At 31.4% G+C, this 19,900-nt stretch overlaps 2 protein-coding genes and 1 non-coding gene across 5 annotated transcripts; all 3 read right to left on the bottom strand.

Annotated features, from left to right (window-relative positions):
* Nucleotides 1-154: 154 nt before the first annotated feature.
* Nucleotides 155-8,301, bottom strand: LOC125065160 (fibrillin-1-like). Of its 2 annotated transcripts, XM_047672634.1 has the most exons (9): nucleotides 8,220-8,301; nucleotides 5,413-5,560; nucleotides 4,149-4,286; nucleotides 3,053-3,101; nucleotides 2,658-2,964; nucleotides 2,310-2,490; nucleotides 1,224-1,569; nucleotides 751-1,190; nucleotides 155-399 (listed from the first exon to the last, which is right to left on the bottom strand). In XM_047672634.1, the coding sequence occupies exons 2-9, from the start codon at nucleotides 5,553-5,555 to the stop codon at nucleotides 201-203; spliced, it is 1,803 nt and encodes a 600-aa protein (XP_047528590.1). In that variant the 5' UTR covers nucleotides 5,556-5,560; nucleotides 8,220-8,301; the 3' UTR covers nucleotides 155-200. The 2 variants fall into 2 exon arrangements, with proteins under 2 accessions (XP_047528590.1, XP_047528589.1); XM_047672633.1 differs by having other exon boundaries at nucleotides 751-1,569.
* A 2,156-nt stretch (nucleotides 8,302-10,457) lies between these two features.
* Nucleotides 10,458-18,346, bottom strand: LOC125065187 (mucin-5AC). 2 transcript variants are annotated; one of them, XM_047672681.1, is made up of 9 exons: nucleotides 18,254-18,346; nucleotides 17,997-18,185; nucleotides 17,062-17,188; nucleotides 15,611-15,722; nucleotides 14,230-14,347; nucleotides 12,982-13,370; nucleotides 11,524-11,781; nucleotides 11,008-11,130; nucleotides 10,458-10,923 (listed from the first exon to the last, which is right to left on the bottom strand). In XM_047672681.1, exons 2-9 carry the CDS (start codon nucleotides 18,122-18,124, stop codon nucleotides 10,631-10,633), a joined length of 1,548 nt encoding a protein of 515 aa, XP_047528637.1. In that variant the 5' UTR covers nucleotides 18,125-18,185; nucleotides 18,254-18,346; the 3' UTR covers nucleotides 10,458-10,630. The 2 variants fall into 2 exon arrangements, with proteins under 2 accessions (XP_047528637.1, XP_047528635.1); XM_047672679.1 differs by having other exon boundaries at nucleotides 11,524-13,370.
* Nucleotides 11,171-11,244, bottom strand: Trnai-aau. Its single transcript has one exon. It is a non-coding gene; the product is annotated as a tRNA-Ile (tRNA).
* Nucleotides 18,347-19,900: the final 1,554 nt, after the last annotated feature.

The following is a 19,900-nucleotide window of genomic DNA, read 5'->3' as shown; positions in this document are numbered from 1 at the left end:
ACTTATATCAACCTATCTGATGCACTATTTTTAAATAATAGTCATGCTATTGTCGCCTAAATATTTTAAATGAAAAGTATGTCTTTCTTAAAAGGCTCTGCTATAATCCGCCAACATCAATATAGTTTTATGAGGAATAAAAAAAACAAATGTATATATCCATTATAAGAGCTTTATTAAAAATATTGGTATGTAAATCTTCAGTAATCAGGTACATCGAATATTAGAAGTTCAGCAACGTTCAGCGGTTCCTTATTGTCGACTGATCGGCGAATGCGTTTCACGCAAGCTGGGCGACCCTTTACACTGGTGTCCTTGTAATAACCAACATTGCAGATGCAGAAGTGAGGTGCCGAGCAGATGCCATTGGGACAACCACCAGGGCAATTGGGAATGCATCTATAAGAAAATATAAGCAATTAATAACGTTAATCAATCATTGCGTCTTTTATAAAACTCGCTAACTAATACTTATTTTCGAAATACTGTAAAATTTTAAGGTTGAAGGTTATGGAAATAGTATTCAGATTAATTCATAATCGATTTTAAGTGCCATTTTTGTGTTAACATACATATTTATCTTTTTATCTAGTTGTAGGGATATATGCATTTTAGATAATCAGTTCGGCGGATAAGACGTCATGGAAATTTGAATAAAGATAGTAAGTAAGCTTGCTTTAACGAATTTGCTTAATATTGCTTTTGGTTATAGAGAGTATGTTTAGTGCACGTTTAGAAAATAATAAATACCTGTTTGGCTCGTTCGCATCAGATAAATAGCCTGGATTACAGCGGCATATATTGTCTCCAATACAAACGCCATTAATACACGGTTGAGAGCATTGGCTAGAAACTTGGCTTTCAGAAAATTGATTGTAGCTAGTTTGACCTTGAATTTCGGATTCTCTGCGGTTTCCACTTTGAACATCAAATTGACCTTGATAATCGTATTGGCCTCGATTGCCATAACCCTGACTACCAGGATAAACTTGTACGCCAGGGTACATTTGATTTCCCGGGTATACTTGATTTCCAGGGTACATTTGGATTCCAGGATAAACTTGGTTTCCTGGATACATTTGATGATCTGGGTTCATGTTATTTTCAGGGTACATTTGGTTTCCAGGATAAATTGGTTTTCCAGGAATAGGTTGAAATCCTGGGTAAACTTGATTTCCAGGGTTAACTTGATTTCCAGGGTTAACTTGATTTCCAGGGTTTACTTGATTTCCAGGGCTTACTTGATTTCCAGGGTTTACTTGGTTTCCAGGATATACATGATTTCCAGGATATACTTGATTGCCAGGATATACTTGACTTCCAGGGTATAATGGATTTCTAGGTACATCTTGAGAGTATGTGCCGTTAACTGTGTTGTTTTTACCAGGGTACCTTTGTCCAGGGTTTCCATCCTCTCCTATGTCCCCTCTAGGTAATTCACCACCAGGATAGATGGGACGGTTTTGTGGATTGGTTGGACGGAAAGGAGGAGGGGTATTTGAAGGCCTTGCTGCATTTGGATATTCACAGACGTTTGGAGAAACGCATCTTCCGTCTGGTTGACATCCTCTAAAAATATACATTTTGTTTTTTTAGTTAAATTATTTGTTGTAGAGATGAAACGGATAGCAGTTTGGCCGGATACCGGATATTCGGTCGACCATGTGGCCGAATAGCCGGGTATCCGGCCGCCGGATATCCGGCGAAACTTAGCCGATTGCAATTGCGACCCTTATTTTTTGTGGGCAGCTAATGCCAAACAATACCCAAATTTAGCAAAGTTTGCCAAAATCTACCTTTCTGCACCTTGCAGCAGGGTGTATAGCGAAAGACTTTTTTCTGAAGCTGGCCTTATTTATGAAGAGAAACGCAACTGTCTGCTACCTCTTAATGCAGAAAAATTAGTATTTATTCATCATAATTTGCCCTTAGTGCAGTATCAGTACTAATTCATTCCTTTTTTTTTGTATTACATTAATTTACTATTGTGTGATTAAAAATTTACAACTAAAACTAGTTATATTTAAGTTAAGTGATACTAAGACTAACTAAAGAATTACTCAAAAAAATGTTTCTTTTATCCAGTTTTATTTTATTCGGCTGGATGTCTATCCGGTATTCGAATAGTAGCTATCTGGTATTCGGCCGGATAGTATTATGGTGGCCGGATAGGGCGGATACCGGATAGTTACCGGATATCCGTCTCATCTCTAATTTGTTATGACGTAATTTGGTATTTTAGCCGATGTTTTAACTTACGAATAAAAACACCTTACGTTCAAATGATCAAGAATATGAGTAAAACTTACTGAGAACATTGTGGTGTGCACTTTCCTTGTTGATCTCTGCTATATCCTTGTTTGCAGCGGCAGTCGTTCGGTGCGACGCAGTCTCCATTAACGCAATTATCACAAACTGGTCTGCAGTTACCATCAGGAGTAGGTTGATATCCTACTCTACACTTACAGGTATTGGGTTCAGTACAATTTCCTAAAAATGAAATTTTAATATGACATCTGTAATTAATTATTTTGTTAGATTTTTACAGTCGGTAGTTGGGTGCTAAGTTTGAGATGCTTCGAATTTCAATTTTGATGTTGAATTAAAATTTGGTTTTCTCAAGAATGTTATATATTATAGTATGTCAATATTTATACCTAGACCACCACAGTTTTCCTTACAAGCAGGTACGCAGAATTTACTCTCTGAATCCAGCCTATATCCCTCCTTGCACAAACATTCGCCACCACTACAGCGACCGTTCTGACATCCTATGGGACAGGTCGGTATACAAAATCCAGCTACATTTTTAACATGATCAGGGAAACATGTGCATGTTTCTGGCGCAGAACAGTGACCGTTCACGCATTCTTGACTGCAAACAGGATCACAGATTTTGAAGTTGTAGATATTTCTTATGTATCCTTGACAGCAGGATCTAATACGGCTGAGGTCAGGTCTCGACTGGAAAAAGTTTAATGTTTAATAATTGTTATTTTAATTGTTATAGGTATGATTATTTATAGCAGACTGATTATTTTATAATACTTACTCCATTACCAACTGGGGCACGAGCAGGGTCATGGACCAAGCTGGCCGTCCTGTAAAAATGTAATACGTATTAAATTTGATGATTGAATCAATTAATTTTACTTCATAAAATCTCGAATCAAACTCAAAAGGGTATATTTTTAAGTATAATAACACCTGTGCGAAGAGGACCCTCTGGTGTGTGGGGGTGGAGGTGTTTTTATACTCTTCATATAATATGCAAAAAAATTAGAGTGACTACGTATGAATTTTGACTTATGTGATTTAGTGTGTGTGTGCTTGACTATGTACGTGATCGGTGTTCTTAAGTGTAGAGCACCTGGTTCTGTACTGACACGTGGAGTAGTAGGAGAGATTCAATCTCATCATGACTCATAATTTTTAGCTAGTCTCGTAGAGATTTTTTACATTAATGTTTAGTCATAGGATAAATGTTTAATTGTTTGTTAATAACATTATAGAGGAAAGCGGGTTGTCGTATCGTCTCTGTCTCCACATTGTATACGGGCGTAATGATGGGATGTTAATTAGGTCTAGAATTATAGGTTTCAGTACTTCATTACCAGTTCTAAGAAATTTTAGACACGTTTAATATATCCTATATTTCTGAGAATCTAAAATAACATAGGACGTGATTCCTGAACATTGTGAGGAATTAATAATATGATTCTACATTGGACTGGTATAAATTAAATCTTCAGCTCGATTCAATTAAATGTTATACAAAAATATATTCACGTAAATTACTGACTCACAAGATGGAAGCTTTATCGGTAATAATTGTGCATTCGGACTTTTGGTGTGCGATGCGTAATATTATTAATAGTATTCCACTTTTTTTTTTGTATTTTTGGTAACTCGAAATACCTGGATTCTGCACAACGCAAAATTCCTAAAGTTTTTAGATGGTTCTGCTAAAGTCCATATATATCAAATAAAACTCCTCATTTGTTAACAGCGCATGTTTTAGAATTTCACTTAACACGTGTACGGTTCCTAGCAGTGGCAATTATAAATGAATTAAGTAAAGTTAAATTATCAGGTTCTACAGCTTACATTTATTTTAGAATTTAGGCTTATAATTATATATTACTTACGGCACTTCGATGTAGCAAACTCCCACTTCGAAGTCAATACGACGTGACGTGTTTTGGGCACCATACCCATGTTGAGAGACGTTCTGAGCTCCATAGCCATGTTGTGTCATATTCTGACGCAAGCCATAGCTGCCGAAACTATAAAAATAATTAATAGATTAGTTTATAAATAAGCATCATCACCTAATTGGTAGATAGAAAGAACATTGGTATAGAAATAGATTATGTCGAGGGATAAAAGTTTTATCATTTTAATTTGACAAAAATACGTGATACAAAAGGATGATTAATTCGACTAATAGCTTTAGCTGCTAGTTAACCTTTTGCGTTAAGGATTTATTAAATACATTTGTAGCAACTGTAGGTATGTAGCATGAACCATCAGTATACAAAATTTTTAGGATATCATCATCGAAATTTTTGGCTTCCCAGTCTTTTTCGACATTTATTAAAGATAGTGTGTTGTGTGAATATGATTTTATTTCAAAATTTTTAAACAAAGGCCTCGGTGTGAATAATATTTCAAGTGTTGCGTATACTTGAAATTTTCCTCACGCCTTGGGAAGAGCAGCTTTTGTCCAGAAATATTCTTCAAGAGACAAATTTTATATTTTCTCTAAAGAAGACTTATTATGGAGTTTATTTTAGTTTATTTTTTTTATTTTACGTGGAAAATATGAAAGTAGAATTATTTAAAACAAAAAGACAGTTTGAAGGCAATATATGCTGCTTGTAATATACGAATTTAGGATTTTTTGATAACGTCCACGTATATTTAATTTAATTATTTAGAACTGTTTACATGTTTTGTCGGAATTTGTTTCACAAAGGAAGCAAGTCTAATTTAAATTAAGAATTTAAAAAATATCAGTCCGTTGTGTCTATTGTACTGGATACTAGACACACTATACTGCAAACTCTTTGCCAAACAACTTTTACATAAAAAAAAATCATACATACTAATCTCCGAAGTGTTATTTATTATATTCCAATATAGTATAACTCATCATTATGAATCTATATTAGTCTATAATAATATATAAAGAGGTTCAATTTTTTGTATGGAGGGGGTAATCTTCCGAACTAATGCTCTAATTTACGATTCTTTTTGTTTAAGTAGAAAATAAATTTTATTTATATCTTTTTTTTTTTATTGAGATTGTTCTAGTGTGATGCCCGCTCGGGTCGCTATCAGAAAATATATCTTGACATTGTAAAATTTTAAAAATAATATTTAAAAAATGTAAAGTATGCAATAGAGTACTTAGGATAGTTGGCTCCAGGGTTATAATTGTATGTTCCCCCGCCCCTGTGACCACCCTTCACGGATTTCACGTTAATGTACTGGGCATCGTCGTTCGCGCACGCGCTGCTCAGCAACAGCGTGCCAATTAGTATGACGTACATAATATCTGTGACATAATAAATAATTATAATTGATTAAAATAAACATTAAAATAATTATCTAAGTTGTTTTGCGCGGTCAGAATACATCAATTACATTAATGATAATAATATTGGTAGAACAAAAGGTGCGTGTACCTTATAAAAATAAAATAGTTTTTAGGTGCATGCAAATAATTAATAACAATAAAATATTATTAAAAAATAAAAATATTATTTTTTATGACAATTGTATTTAAATTTGTAATAAAATTACTTTACTTTATACTTTATTGTACACTTAAAGAGAACACAAATAAATAAAACAAGGACCTTATCGCTACATAGCGATCTCTTCCAGGCGACCGACTAAATAATTGTTTTTCATAAATTTTGAAATATTTTACATATATAAATTATATATGATTTTATATTATCCATTCAAAGACATTATCTGTCATAGACGTGAAAAAAAAATGTTTTAATAATAATTTTGAAGAAAAAAAAATACTTTAATAAAACCGATGTCAGGAAATTCTACCTTACACATTTTTTTTTTAATATGTAAGAGTGCTATCAAATATGCCATAACGAAAATAAAATAAATTGTTGCACACTTGCATATTCTATGAAAGGGATTATTTTGTGACACTTTACGTGCAGGCTTGCTGAAATGGATGTTTTTTTCATGACATGTATACAGATTGCAAATAGGTCACTCGATGGTGGTCACCTCCCACCCATAGATATCGGCGCCGTGAGAATTTTAAGCTTATTACATTCCTTATGTCACCAATACGTGTCCAACCTTGAGACGAATGATGTTAAGTCCCTTGTGCCTATAATTACAATGACTCTGACCCTTCAAATCAAAACACAACGATACTAATTATTGCTGTTTGGCGGTAGAATATCTGATGATTAGACACCTATCCAGACTGGCTTGCGCAGACCACCAAGTTTTCGTATAAATAAAAAGCCGAATATCAATAATAAGTGAAGAGAGAAATTTTCGAAAAATTTCGACAAATGAGAAACCTTACGCTAATTGATTACTACTGCAAATCAACTGTGGCACTATACAAAATATTAAAAACATATTGATGTCATTATCATAGTTTTATATTGACTTATTAAGAACTACTTCAATAATATAAAGCTAGCTTGAACTCCATGGAAGGGCAAAGGCTTCTTTTTATGCATAACACCTCACGACCAATACCTGAAACGCGAGCGAAGCCGCGGTCGACAACATTTTAAGTGAGCTATCACAATTTACAGCTACAAAGTCAGATAGAAATTCTTCTTAAAACAAAATGATTCAAATGTCAAATTTAGTTTTAAGTTTTGGTGGGCAATAAAGAATAAATAAATAATTTGAGGAAATTACACTGATTTACGATTATGTGCAACCAGCCATTTCAAGACTAACGCATTTTTGTGACACATATTCATTCAAAACAAAACCAAAAAAGCTACTAGTATTATTAATAAAATACTTAAAATAATAAAAAAGAAAAAACTCTTTTTGTGTTCTGTCTATTTTAACAAAAATATATTTAAATTATAGTATCGAAAAGCATTCCAAGAGTTTATTACTCGATCGTTATACAGTAAATCATTGCCTTGATAGTCCAATAGTTAGTTTATACGGCTGCAGAGCTCGAGGTTCTATGGTCAAATCAGGCTACTTTCGTCTGTGTGTTTGGATGCGATAAACTCAAAAACTACCGAACAGATTTTTAGACGATTTTCGCAAATGGACGAAATGATTCACGATGGTTTAGGAGTAAAATTCATTACGACTTTGTGTACATTGGCGGAAATTTGCCGACGATTTATATGTCCAAAATTTAAGTGTAAAATTGTTATTAAAAAAAAAAAAATTAAACATGATAATTGTTTAACAAATCCACTTTATGTTTTACAAGAACTTTGTTATATATAATTATATAAAACCTTTTTGTTATATAATTAGTACAGTACTTTATATATTGTAAGAAACTTTATATACCTTTACTATTATTATAAAGAAGTAAAATTGGTCCAATGCTAAAATCATTTTTACTGATGTTTTATCCTGTGTGCGAAAGCGAAAGTAATTCTGTCTAGCTTTTTCACAGCCGAACCACTGAACCGAAATTGATAAAATTTGGTATGAAGCAAGCTTGAACTCCAAGGAAGAACAGAGGCTACTTTTTGCCTAACCCCCGACGACCAACCCCTACAACACGACACGTTTAGTTAAATTAGTGAAAATATTATGATAACTACATAATAAAAACATGGAGACCGGTAGCTTTGCTAGTACCGCGTAAAACAATTTACATATAAAGTTTTGTGTTTTACGTTTAAACGTTTTATATGAATCCTACACATTTGTTCACACAATATTGATTAATTAATACAATTATTAATTACAGTCATTATTTTCTTTGTCTTTTGCCCCTACTTAATTTAAAAAAAAAAAGTATTCATGTATGTCATAAAGTAGATCTTGATATATTTTATATGAAAATTAAATTCTTATTGTTCTAATAAAATAATTTAAATTCTTAGCCAGTGGTAGTTTTACATTTAATCTTCTTAAAAAGACAATTCGGATCCACGCGTATAACTCTACTTAAATAAAGTATTGACTTAAATAATAATAATATAATAACATAAAAATAACTTATATCTCCTTACCTTGGCCTTAACGTTTTTATGTTCCACACTCAATAACTCTCTGAATGATACTATGGTTAATATTTGTATGTCGAGTGTTGTGATGTGCGAATCATAAATATCGATAATGTTGCATCCTAGTTAGATGCCAGTGGTTCTGTAGTTAAAATTAATTTTAAAAAAATAATCTTTTAAAATTATCATGAACATTCTGTCTATCATTAAAAAACATATTAACTAATATTTATTTTTTAAGTTTACAGTACTTAATTATTCTTTATTTGCATACTAATACAATATTATTTACTTTTTTATTCTGGTGCTAATCTATTATTATATATTTTAACACACACACACACACTAGTAAATCTCATATAAAATTTACACACATTGAAATAACTAAATAAAAAAAATACAAATCTCTTGGAATATAGAGCTCCTATATAAATAGACCTGACAACTTTCTTTGAAAAATTCAAAAAATTAATACAGAAAAAAGATTGAATCAGTGAGTGATAACATGAGGATGAGGAAGTAATTATATATGACTAGAAGTCCCAAATAAATTGGTCGGCAAAAAACGGCAAACGAAAGATGATAAACTAACTGATATTTATCATCGTCACCAGTCAACCTTAATCCACACCTCTCCTCCAGTGTGTCGTAGACCCTGGTTCCGTACTAAATTAGATCCCGTATGGGTCCTTATGCTGCCGATTATCTCCAGACTAGGACTGATGTGCTCTAACAGCTGTGATTAGTGGATTGTGATGGAATAAAAAAAAAAAAACATTTGAAATTAGATTCTAATTTTATAAAGAGATGAAATTTGTTTATTTGTATATATGAGGTAATCTCCGCAACTAATGATCCGATCCTAAAAAAATATATTTTGGTAGAAAGCCTGATTCCTGTGTTATATCGGGTATAGATTTTATTTATATCATATAATTTTCTTTATTATTAAATTACAACCGTACGAAGCCGGGACGGGTCGCTAGTGTTTTTATAATTGAATTATGTACTGCTAAAGGAATCCTGATTCTACGCTTAAATATCGTCACCGACAACAAGAGCGATGAGATAATACTAACTTTGTTTAGCATTAATAATATTGTAATACAAAATGAATCATATGGTACGTTTCTAAGGTCAGTTAAAATGGAATATTTAATTAATAGTCTACTTATATGACTTCATACTTGGAACATTTTCAAAGTAAATAAATATGACTATATTTATTAAGCAGTTTTTTATTTATTTATGAATGTGCGTTGCGTGTAAAAAAATGTTCGAGTGAAATATAAAACATAAGCCGTTTTCCTGTTGATCGTCTCCGAAGGAACTTTTGAATTGAGTGAATTGCGCATGATTTTTTTTTTAATTTATATATACTCTGTACTGTAAGTCACATTACTCAGATTAAAAATATAATGAAAAATAAAATCGGTATAAGTTATATTTTATATTTAAATTAGTTATAATGTAATAATCACTAAATTTTATCGATAAAATTAACAGCCATCATTGGCTTTCTCGTATTATATTTTAATCTCACACGAGAGGTCTCCGTTTATCCGAATGCAACTGTTGTAGACGGAAACTGTGATAACATTGGATGCCCACGCAACCCGGCCTTGGACCATGTTATCATTTTCCACGAATCTTGCTAAATAGCACAAACACGGTATAATTCTGTGTAATATGTTATTATGGTATGAAATTTTCTAAAATTTCCTTTTAGACTGTGTATACTGTCTATAGGGATATGAAAACTATAAAACGAGGAATATTTTATTTTTGAATTGATATTGTTTTACAGTATCAGTTAGAATCGATGTTTTAGCTATTATTTATGTCTAGAAAACGAGTGTTTTGGGTTCAAACCTTGTCACCTATTGTGATTTGTATTTCTAATTAATAGCATAATGGAATAGGAATTATGATACAAATACTTAGCAATACATTTTATATCAGTTACATTTTATTATATGTACCTATATTAAATGCAGACAATAGACCTAGGTACAAGCGCCTCGAGATTTTCTTTCCCGCCACGAGGCATAAAAGATTAAATAGATACCAAATAATTAATTAGAATGAAATAAATTATTTAGGTATGATGTACATGTTCTAAGGATAATTGCTAAAAATTAATGTTACAAAAGTCACTATTAATAAAAAAATATATATAGGTATTATTAAAAAAAAATGTGAATTCGTAATCATTTATTTTTAAATCAATCTTAAGATAATTACTATATAATTAGACATGTATTATAATTGTTATTCACTCAACTCTAGTCTTTGGCACAACAAATAAAAAATAATAATTAATTTACGCTAAAATTTTAATTTTTCTAATATCTATCGTAAACAACGCCATCTATCGGAATTCGAGGACACTAAGTTCTTATTTGAAACTAATGCGGTCATAATTCGGTTACTGCTTCTCCATTCAGGTTAACCACAGCTATTGCATGTTCAGAAGGCGGTCGCCAACAAGGAATTTCGGCATATAAAGGTTCGGAAGTCGTGTTATCTATAACATCAAGTTTTGCCTCGCATTTCAAAGCTTCAATAGTGTAGTCGGCGACCGACAGCGGTCGTTGTCTAAGGAGTTCATCGTCACATCTCATAGATGGCGTTACTGAGCATCGTGTTTGCATGGTACCGAAATCGTGGCTTCTTCGTGGCAAATGATCATAGTGGCATTCTAAAATCCCTGAAATTATAATAATACAATTTGAATATTGTAAATATGTATATATCCTTTTATGTATGTGGTAAAGTAATAAATTGTTCTTACCTCTAAAATTTTCAAGCATAACTGGTGAAATGGTTTGCACGACAACGGGCCTCATAAATTGTTTTAAATTTCTGTCCAAAGTCGAAATAGGTTGGTAATGACATTTATCCAAATGCGGAGGATCTAAAACAATAAAAATAATAAAGAACTAAAAAATATATTTTGGCCCATGAGGGGATCGAACCCGCGACCTTCGCGTTATTAGCACGACGCTCTAACCAACTGAGCTAATGGGCCGATGTCCTATGTGATGAAATTTGGTATTACAAATATTACTGAAATAAGATCTCAAAATTAATAACTTTTTCTTTACACTATTAATTTTTCTATACATATGTAATATATTTATCATATATTAGGTAAGACAAACAAGTATTCATATTTTTTTCACACGTAAACAATATAATTATTATATAATGTATCGGTAATCAATAAGCAATCTTGTATGAATTATTTATTTGATACTAACTAAGCTATAGAAATAATACAATATTTCTGAAAATCAGCATAACTTACCTGGTAATGGAGTATGGAATATGCTTCTCACGTACGGAGGAGGAACATCATTGTTATCGATACCTTGCATTCTGATATCATTCATTTTTCTCACATCATCGTATCTAGGCCTTTTACACCTCTCTATCATCACAATGACGATCGCTACTGTGATGACAGCCATCATCACACCGCCGGCTATACTTATCACCGATATCAGATCCATCGACGTGTGGTCTTTATCTTTTTCACTCATAACTGAGGTGATGTGTTCGGGTTCTGTTAAAATATGAAAAGTTTCATCTTCAGGTGGCTCCTGAGTTGTTATTTTATTAGGATTAAACATTTTTGTAAAATTCGTTTTAGTAACGTTAGCCTTCACTGGTTTAATAAAAACTTTAATAGGTTTTTCTGGTAATTTTACTTTAGGTAGTTCTTTTGTCACATTAGTATATATTTTTACGAGACCAGTTTTATTTTTTCCTTCGTCCTTTACAAATATCGGTTTCGGTATTTTACTTATTGAAGGTATAGTTGTTATTTCGTGTGACATATTTGTATGTACACTTTGTTTGTTAGTTGAAAGTTTAATTGTTAAAGAGGTAGAAGAATTCAGTTTTTTAATATCTCCATTCGTCGTGCTCGGCATGCTGTTAGTTGTTCTACCGGTTGCCGTGGTTGTATTCATAATGGCCTTAGTTACAGAAGTTTGTTTATCGGTAATGGTTGTATTTAAAAGTATTTTCTTTGATGTGGATGCTATACTTTTCCGAGTTGTATTACTTTGTGGTAAGTTAGCTGTTGTTTTCGGAGAGCCCAACGTTTTTGCATTGATTGTTGATAGTACTTTTATAGTAAATGGAGTAACGGTTGATACTTGTGATGTCATAGATTTAGTGAAGCCTTGTTCAGTTCTGTTATGGAATATTAATGAAATATTTGTTTTCTTAGATAAATATGAAGCAGTCGTTAATGCTATCTTTTTAAATGTTGCATGTGATACTGATGTAGGTATAATAGATACTATAATAGTTCTCGGTGTTGTATTTTCTGAAATGGCTTCATTCTTATTAGTTGCACTCTTGACTTTTGTATTTAATAGTTCATGATTATTTTTTACTTTATTTTCAATAAAAGTTGGTTCACCTTTTTGTGTCGGTCTTATCCATATCTCCTTTGGTTTAAACTTGATCGTAGTAGAGTGAGTTTTTGTAGTGCTTTCACGTTCTCTTGTACTATTGTAATTTGTTGTTGTTTCGTTTTGCGTCGTTAAAATTGTCGTTATTTTAGATAAGGTTGTGCTAGAATTGGCAGCAGAAGTTGCTGTTGTCTTAGTAGACGTGGTAATTGTAGTTGACGGAGCAATAGTAGTACTAGGAATAGTAGGAGAACTTAAAGGAGTCGTAGGAGATTTAGCTGTTATTGGTATTTTCATCATTGTCGAAGATACATGCTCAGTATAGAAGTTAATTGACGTACCTTCTATCGGAGTTTCTGTTCTATTATAGATGAAATTAGCTATAGTTTTTTTTGGTACTTCAGTTGTCATACTTGTCGTTGTGAGTTGTGTAATCAAACTGACATCTACAGGGACTGTGGTAGTTTTTAAAAGCAAAGTTAGTAAAGTTGTCGCCGTAGTTTTTGTACTTTTTGTTGATAAAGTCGACTTCGTGGTAGGCAGTGTAATTGTTGTTGTGGGAGGAGTGGAAGGAGTTGTGGGAATTTCTGATATTATGGCAACACTAGTTGTTGATATGCTAGGTGTTGATACAGTAGTTGCAAACGTTTTAACAGAAGACTTAGTAGTTGTTAGTAATTTCTCCATCAAAGCGGGTGGTACTGCAATTGTAGACATGCTGACTTGACAACTGTAAAGGAAACAATTATTAATGAGTATAGGAGTGAAACATAGTTTTAAAAACTTCAGTGTTATTGTGTTAATGTTTTTTATTTATATGACTTCAATTGTTGACTTTAAAGGAGTATAATATATTATATAAATTTCATTGTATTTAACTGATATAACTTTGTACGTCAAATGCTAGAAAAGAGTTACCACTGAATTTGTTTCAGGTTATTCCTTATAGAATCTACATTCCGAACCCGTGGCAGCTTTACGTTTAGTATGATTCTGTATAATGTAATATTTGCAAAGACTTACTTGAATAAAGTATGTTTTTGATTTTTATTGATGCTAATTTATTATAAATACCTAACCTGTTTTTTTTAATATGTAATTTTGAATGTCATAGAGAGAATTGCAATTAAATCGATATTGTAAACATTTTTGCGAATTTCAAAATGGTAATGTTGACATTTTTAGGTTTTTAATTAAAAGCTGTTATAGAGCTAATTGCTACTTGTACACCCGATAGCTTACTAAATATAATACATTTCTATAGAAAAATCAATATAGAACGTTTCTTTGACAACTGGTTGGAAGCAGTTGCAGCGCTATTAGTCACGGTTCAAGTCAGACATCCATTTATAACAAATATTTATTTATGCATAACAACAATCGATTACACAACTCACAACTACAAGTATGGAAGCAGTATGGTAGTTGATGTAACGCAGTTCCATCTAGCGGCAAATTAAAACAAATCTTATGGTATAAACTTTTCGTTGTTACCAATTTTATAATGATATTCTTATTATGTATCTATAATAATTACTATAATCTGTATCTGTGAGATGTTATTATTATATACCAAAGTGGGAACCCACCTCTCACCTTGCCATCCGTCCTCACAATCGCATTCCCCTGTAGTCGGTGAGCATTCACCGTTGAGACATTCAGAGCAATTGTTTACGCAATTCGGTCCCCATTTGTTTGGAGGACAATCTGAAAAGTTTACCATTTAATAATATAGTTTAAAGATTCATGTACAGGGTTCATTGAACTTTCAATGTTTGGATATATTATTTAGTGGATTGTATGCATTCGTAACTTGCCCAATACCTTTAGTAGTAATTCAAGCCTCAAAGTATGGTACTAAGTAGTTACTGAAACATTTTTATCTAATTGAGGAGTTAGGGCTACCTAGTAATGTGCATAATTATTATTTTAAAAATACAGTTATTTATTATTAACATATATAGTTTTTTTTCTATTAAATGACATTTTTTTTTATTCGTTACCACAGTTTATATAGCATATTTAAGGTTGGGTCTCTCTAGTAAGCATGATTCATACTCGTGTCTCTTCCATAACATGTTATGTTATATAAGCAACCAAAGAATAAACAAACTTTTAATTAATATAAAAAAAAAAAAACAAAGAAAATAAAGTAAAACCAAATAAAAAAAAAGATAACTGAACTTAATAATTATTACAAAGTGCAAGTGTTTTTTGTGAGGAGTTTGTTTGTGTGTGTGTGTGTGTGTGTGTGTGTGTGTGTGTGTGTGTGTGTGTGTGTGTGTGTATGTGTGTGTGTATGTGTGTGTGTATGTGTGTTTGTTATGTATGAGGTATAATACAAAGATAAAGTAGAGAGTTCATTGTGATGTCTAGGATATAGCGGGAATGGTTGATTATTCTACCGCCAAACATCAATTAGAGGCCCTAGAGCACACAGCAATATGGGACTCGAAAATCGTGGATGACCTTTCTTTAAATATTAATAATATAGCTTAATAAATAAATTCGTTCTAAAATAAGGTCTCAAGAGAAAGATGTTTGATGGAATTATTGAGGCTTCTTAGATTTTATTACATTTTATGTCGTATGTAAGTTTCGAGTTTGTTTTTCCAGAATAGATCCACTGGTAAAACCGTCTAAGATCGAGCCTATGTTTATGAGTTGATTACTTGGGTGACTTTAAATACTTATTTTTAGGCAGGATATAAGCACGTTCTTCGACCTGTTTAAAATTAAAAAATAAAAACATGGAGAATCATTTAGTATTACTAAAATATATTATAATTTGGTAATACTCGTATTCATTCAGAATTCAATAACTTTATTACTAAATTTGTATTCCATATAAAAATATTTGTTTAAAAAAGAAATTTACGCATCTAATAAAAAGCAAACATTTAAAAGGTCTTTGAAAAAATGGAATCTAATACCGCATAGTTTAAACGAAATGTTTATTTTTAAATATACCCTGGGAACACCCATGTCCAGTCTTTCCATTGGGGCAGATTGGTACACAAGAGACGTCCTTCATCTTGTATCCTGGACAGCATACAGCCACCTCTGCTGTGCGTACTTCAGTCTGAAAAAAAAAACAAAAACAACTAAAAATACTATATTAGTAAATTAAAAATAGCTGTATCCCCAGCTTCGGATTTACACTAGGTGCACGCTGGTAAAATTAAAAGTGTGAAAAAAATTAAATTCGCATTATCAAAATATTAATAATTAAAAAATATGTATAATAAATTGTCGTGTACGAATTATTGATTTTGTTTATATAAAAAAATTGTATCGAATCTCAAAATTTTGATAACGGAGCGGCATTTGTTACAGCGCCTGGAGGCGATGCTAAAGCTAAATCCGGCACTGCTTAACAAGCTTATAAGCCACACTCATATGAAATATGAATTGGTTCAGTAGCTTAGTCATCATGTGTTAACAAACAAAAGAACGTAATAACCATCGAGTTTATAATATCTGATATTATTAATCATACATGATATTATATTATGTTGTTAAGTACTTAATTATTGGCTGGCATGTATTGCAAACCGCAATACATGCCAGCCAATAATTCATTCAATGTGTGTCTTAGACGTCTCGTACGCTTATTATTGTTCGATGACAATATGTCAGGAATCTTCATGCATAGCTTTTGATTTTTTTTGGTTTGTTCGCGTTCAGAAAACTGGCGCAGACTTTGTACTATAATATTCAGTAACTTTAAATAAACTTTATCTTACAATATTTAGTTACAATGATTATAATATTGTGACTATGACCTTCTTCCTAAGGTTTTCTCTTTAATTTTATATTTCGCAGTTCTTAGCTGTTTATGTCTAACATTAATAAACAACTATTAAAATCGATTGCCTTACGTTTTCTCAAGGCTTTGTGATAAGTATAATCGATGCAATTCTAAACTATATAACATTATATTAAAATTAGTTTATGTTATTTTGAGATATTCTTGTCGTGAAAATTATGTTAATAATTAAATTATTGATAGATACTATCTTTTTCAATCAAAACCAATAGGTCGTATATTTCCCATTGGTGGGTTTTGACATTTGTTTCTTTAAACGTTTGGCTTTAATTCCACTACGGGTTAGTGGTTATATTTGACCGACATTAATTTTTTTTTTTGGATTTAACCGTGCTTGTACCGGAATCTTGATTTAAGATTCAAATGCCCCAACCGCTAAGCCATCTTGGCTGCTTAAAATTATAATTCAAAAGTTGTTTACGTCTTTAGCAATTAATATTTTTATAAAATGTGTTCTATTGTGGCATATTTCTACAATTCAATACTTTAAATGAAGCCAAAAAAAATATATTATACACTTATTAGAAACGCTATAAAAATAAATTTCTTCTGAATATAACATTTTCTTTCTAAGAAAATTTTAGTGATGTACCTCAAGTCTAGTGAGGTCGCGCATCTCAGTACTCCACTTGGAGCATCTAGGTGGCATGGAGAAGCACCACTCGTACGTTCTGATGGACATCGGCGCACGGTACTTCACACGTTTCGTGATGTTGTATCTGTAATCAGAAGACAAGTAAGCAAGTCTGTTGTGTTGTATGTATGTAGGTAGAGATCTATTCAATCACAAAGACTAGAAATGTTTAATTAAAAATAAAAATTAAAAACAAAAATTAATTATATACTATCATGTGAATTATTTTACGCACACTAAGATATCAAATTAGTATCACCAATCAACTATGAATACTAATGAACAACGTACTTTAAAGTAGAGGGGCGCGTCGTGAGTGGTAAGATCTATAGATTGGTTTATATGTATGAGTGTGTGTCAATATATTATTATTCAAAAATTTTGTATGTATGATATTTCGAAAGCCTTACATTTAAAGTATACTCTTTCTTTTATGTATTTATAAAATGAGTTATTGTTATAATATTTCAGATAAAGTTCATTTTTTATTTTTAAATTCAGATGATAATTTTTTTAATTTTTCTTTACATATTATTTTAAGTATAACAGCATAAAAGAAAATGAAGTAAATATTACAACTCAATCATAATTTATAGTATTTATAATAAAAATTTATACGGTCAAATAGTATTCAATGAAATAAAAAACAAACATAGCATTTATGGATATCAGCACCAGTGACATATATAATATGAGTCGAAAATATAAAAAAATAGCTTTATTTCTTTGTAAACAAAAGAGGTACTGCGTATTTAATCAAGTAAATAATATCATCATTAGTCATTTTAAATTTTTATTAGGGAGATTAATGTAATACTTTAAATTACTATTAATTATTATATTTTTTATATGTATAATAACTGGAAAAAATAATTTAAAAATATATAACTCACTTCTGCTGCACCATGCATACATTCGGTCCACTTAAAGCTATCACCTCCGTCATCACCAACGTCACCACAATTGTCACAACACACCATATTGTTTTTGAAGTTCTTTTCCATGTTTTATTTGTAAGCATTTTCACTCGATTCGTTTTCCATCCATTTCGACTTCACTTCACCGCTGTTACATATTTTCAGCTGAAATTTTATATTAATTTATTGATAAATTACAAAAACTATGAAAATCCCGTACTATAAAAACTCACTTTCTTAACTAAACTTGGCCTTATTTTACGCATTAAAAAGTAAAACTCGAATGATAGACGTTAATAATTGTTCGTATTATGCCAGTTAATAATTGTGTCAGTTACGAGTTACGACACAAGAGTATATGAACTGATATGACAACGGTTGGGGACAATTAAGACCCCTCATCCTGAGTTAGTTGACCTCGTGTGTGAGTGGTATGATATAACTTAGGTTCTATTAAATAATCCAACGAGGTCTTACTCAATTTAAAAAAAGTTTTTATATTTTTTCTCTTCCAAATTCAAATGAATTGTAATGGCAGTATTTGATATCTTTTTTTAACAACACATTGTTTGCGTCTGTGTGCATGCTATGATTGTATTTTAATTTGAATTTTTCTAATTTGCTTTAGTGTGTTAATGGTATGCGGTTCAGCAGTTTTATGTGGAAAATACTGGGTCAGGATTTTATTAATCTTTAAGGACGTAAGTTAAGGCGCAAATTAAAAGGATATGGGCAACTCAGAAGGTTTAGAATAAATAAAGTGTTAAATGACCTTTCGTTAATGTTATTGTGCGAAATGTCGTTTGTAATTAACGATAAATTATTTACCATTTTAGGGATTCTTTTTTTATATGTTTTATTTTTGTTTTCGATTGATGATGCGATAATTAGTTGGGAAAACTTCAGATTTAACCTTGAAAGTTTTATTTAAATGGAATATAAAACCATTTTGTTATATATCCGAAATTACTAGTGTATACGGTAATTTGTGTTTGGAGAAATCGTTTAAAATTAATCTATCATTAATTTTGATAATGATTAAAAGCCTACAATCTACAGTTATCGGGAAGTGGGCGGACATCAGTAACTAAGGCCTTCATATTAATGCTTTAGCATTAAGGCCTTAACATTAGATAATTTAGAAACTATTGAACCGATTTGGATACAAAAAATAATTAATTCAATACGAAAATTGGGTTTTAATTATACATAGTCAATTTTAACATAAAGCTACCACAGGTTTAGAACATAGTTTATACCGAGTAGACCGGGTAAGGACATTAGTAATTACGCTATTTCATCAATTAAAATTATATAAATTTAATAATCACATACACTTAAATTTGTGCACTCTATATTCATAATAGTAACTGAAAGCTCTATCATTTATATAATCGTAGAATACCTTTTTTACCTAGGCAATACCCCCTTAACGCTGGTAGTGTATAACATTCATCTATGCATATAATAAAATTGGAGTGTATGTTTGTAATATTAAAATAACCCATTTTTACTAAATGCATATGTATACACGGTACATATACCTAAATTACATTTTTTACAATTTTTGTTTGTCTGTTTGTTCCGGCTAATCTCTGGACCGCTGGACCGATAATCCGAATCTGTAATAAGGAGTAACTTAGACTACTTTTATTTTAGAATTATATGTAAAATAATAATAAAGACACGCTTTTTTATTAAATTTAAACGCGCACGAAGTCGCGGGCACAGCTAGTAATAAATAAATTTGGAACACAGCGTCATATAGTATTCGTGGACTAATATTATTGTCTACAATATTTAACCTTTTTTAATAAGTAATATAAGTGCATTAAATTTCTGATATATCTGCAGTTCTTATCCGAGGGAAGTGAGATAAA

Source organism: Vanessa atalanta, chromosome 7, assembly GCF_905147765.1.
Source record: "Vanessa atalanta chromosome 7, ilVanAtal1.2, whole genome shotgun sequence".
NCBI lineage: Eukaryota > Metazoa > Arthropoda > Insecta > Lepidoptera > Nymphalidae > Vanessa > Vanessa atalanta.
The sequence above is the reverse complement of the archived record's forward strand: the minus strand, read 5'-3'. Positions and strand labels throughout refer to the sequence as shown.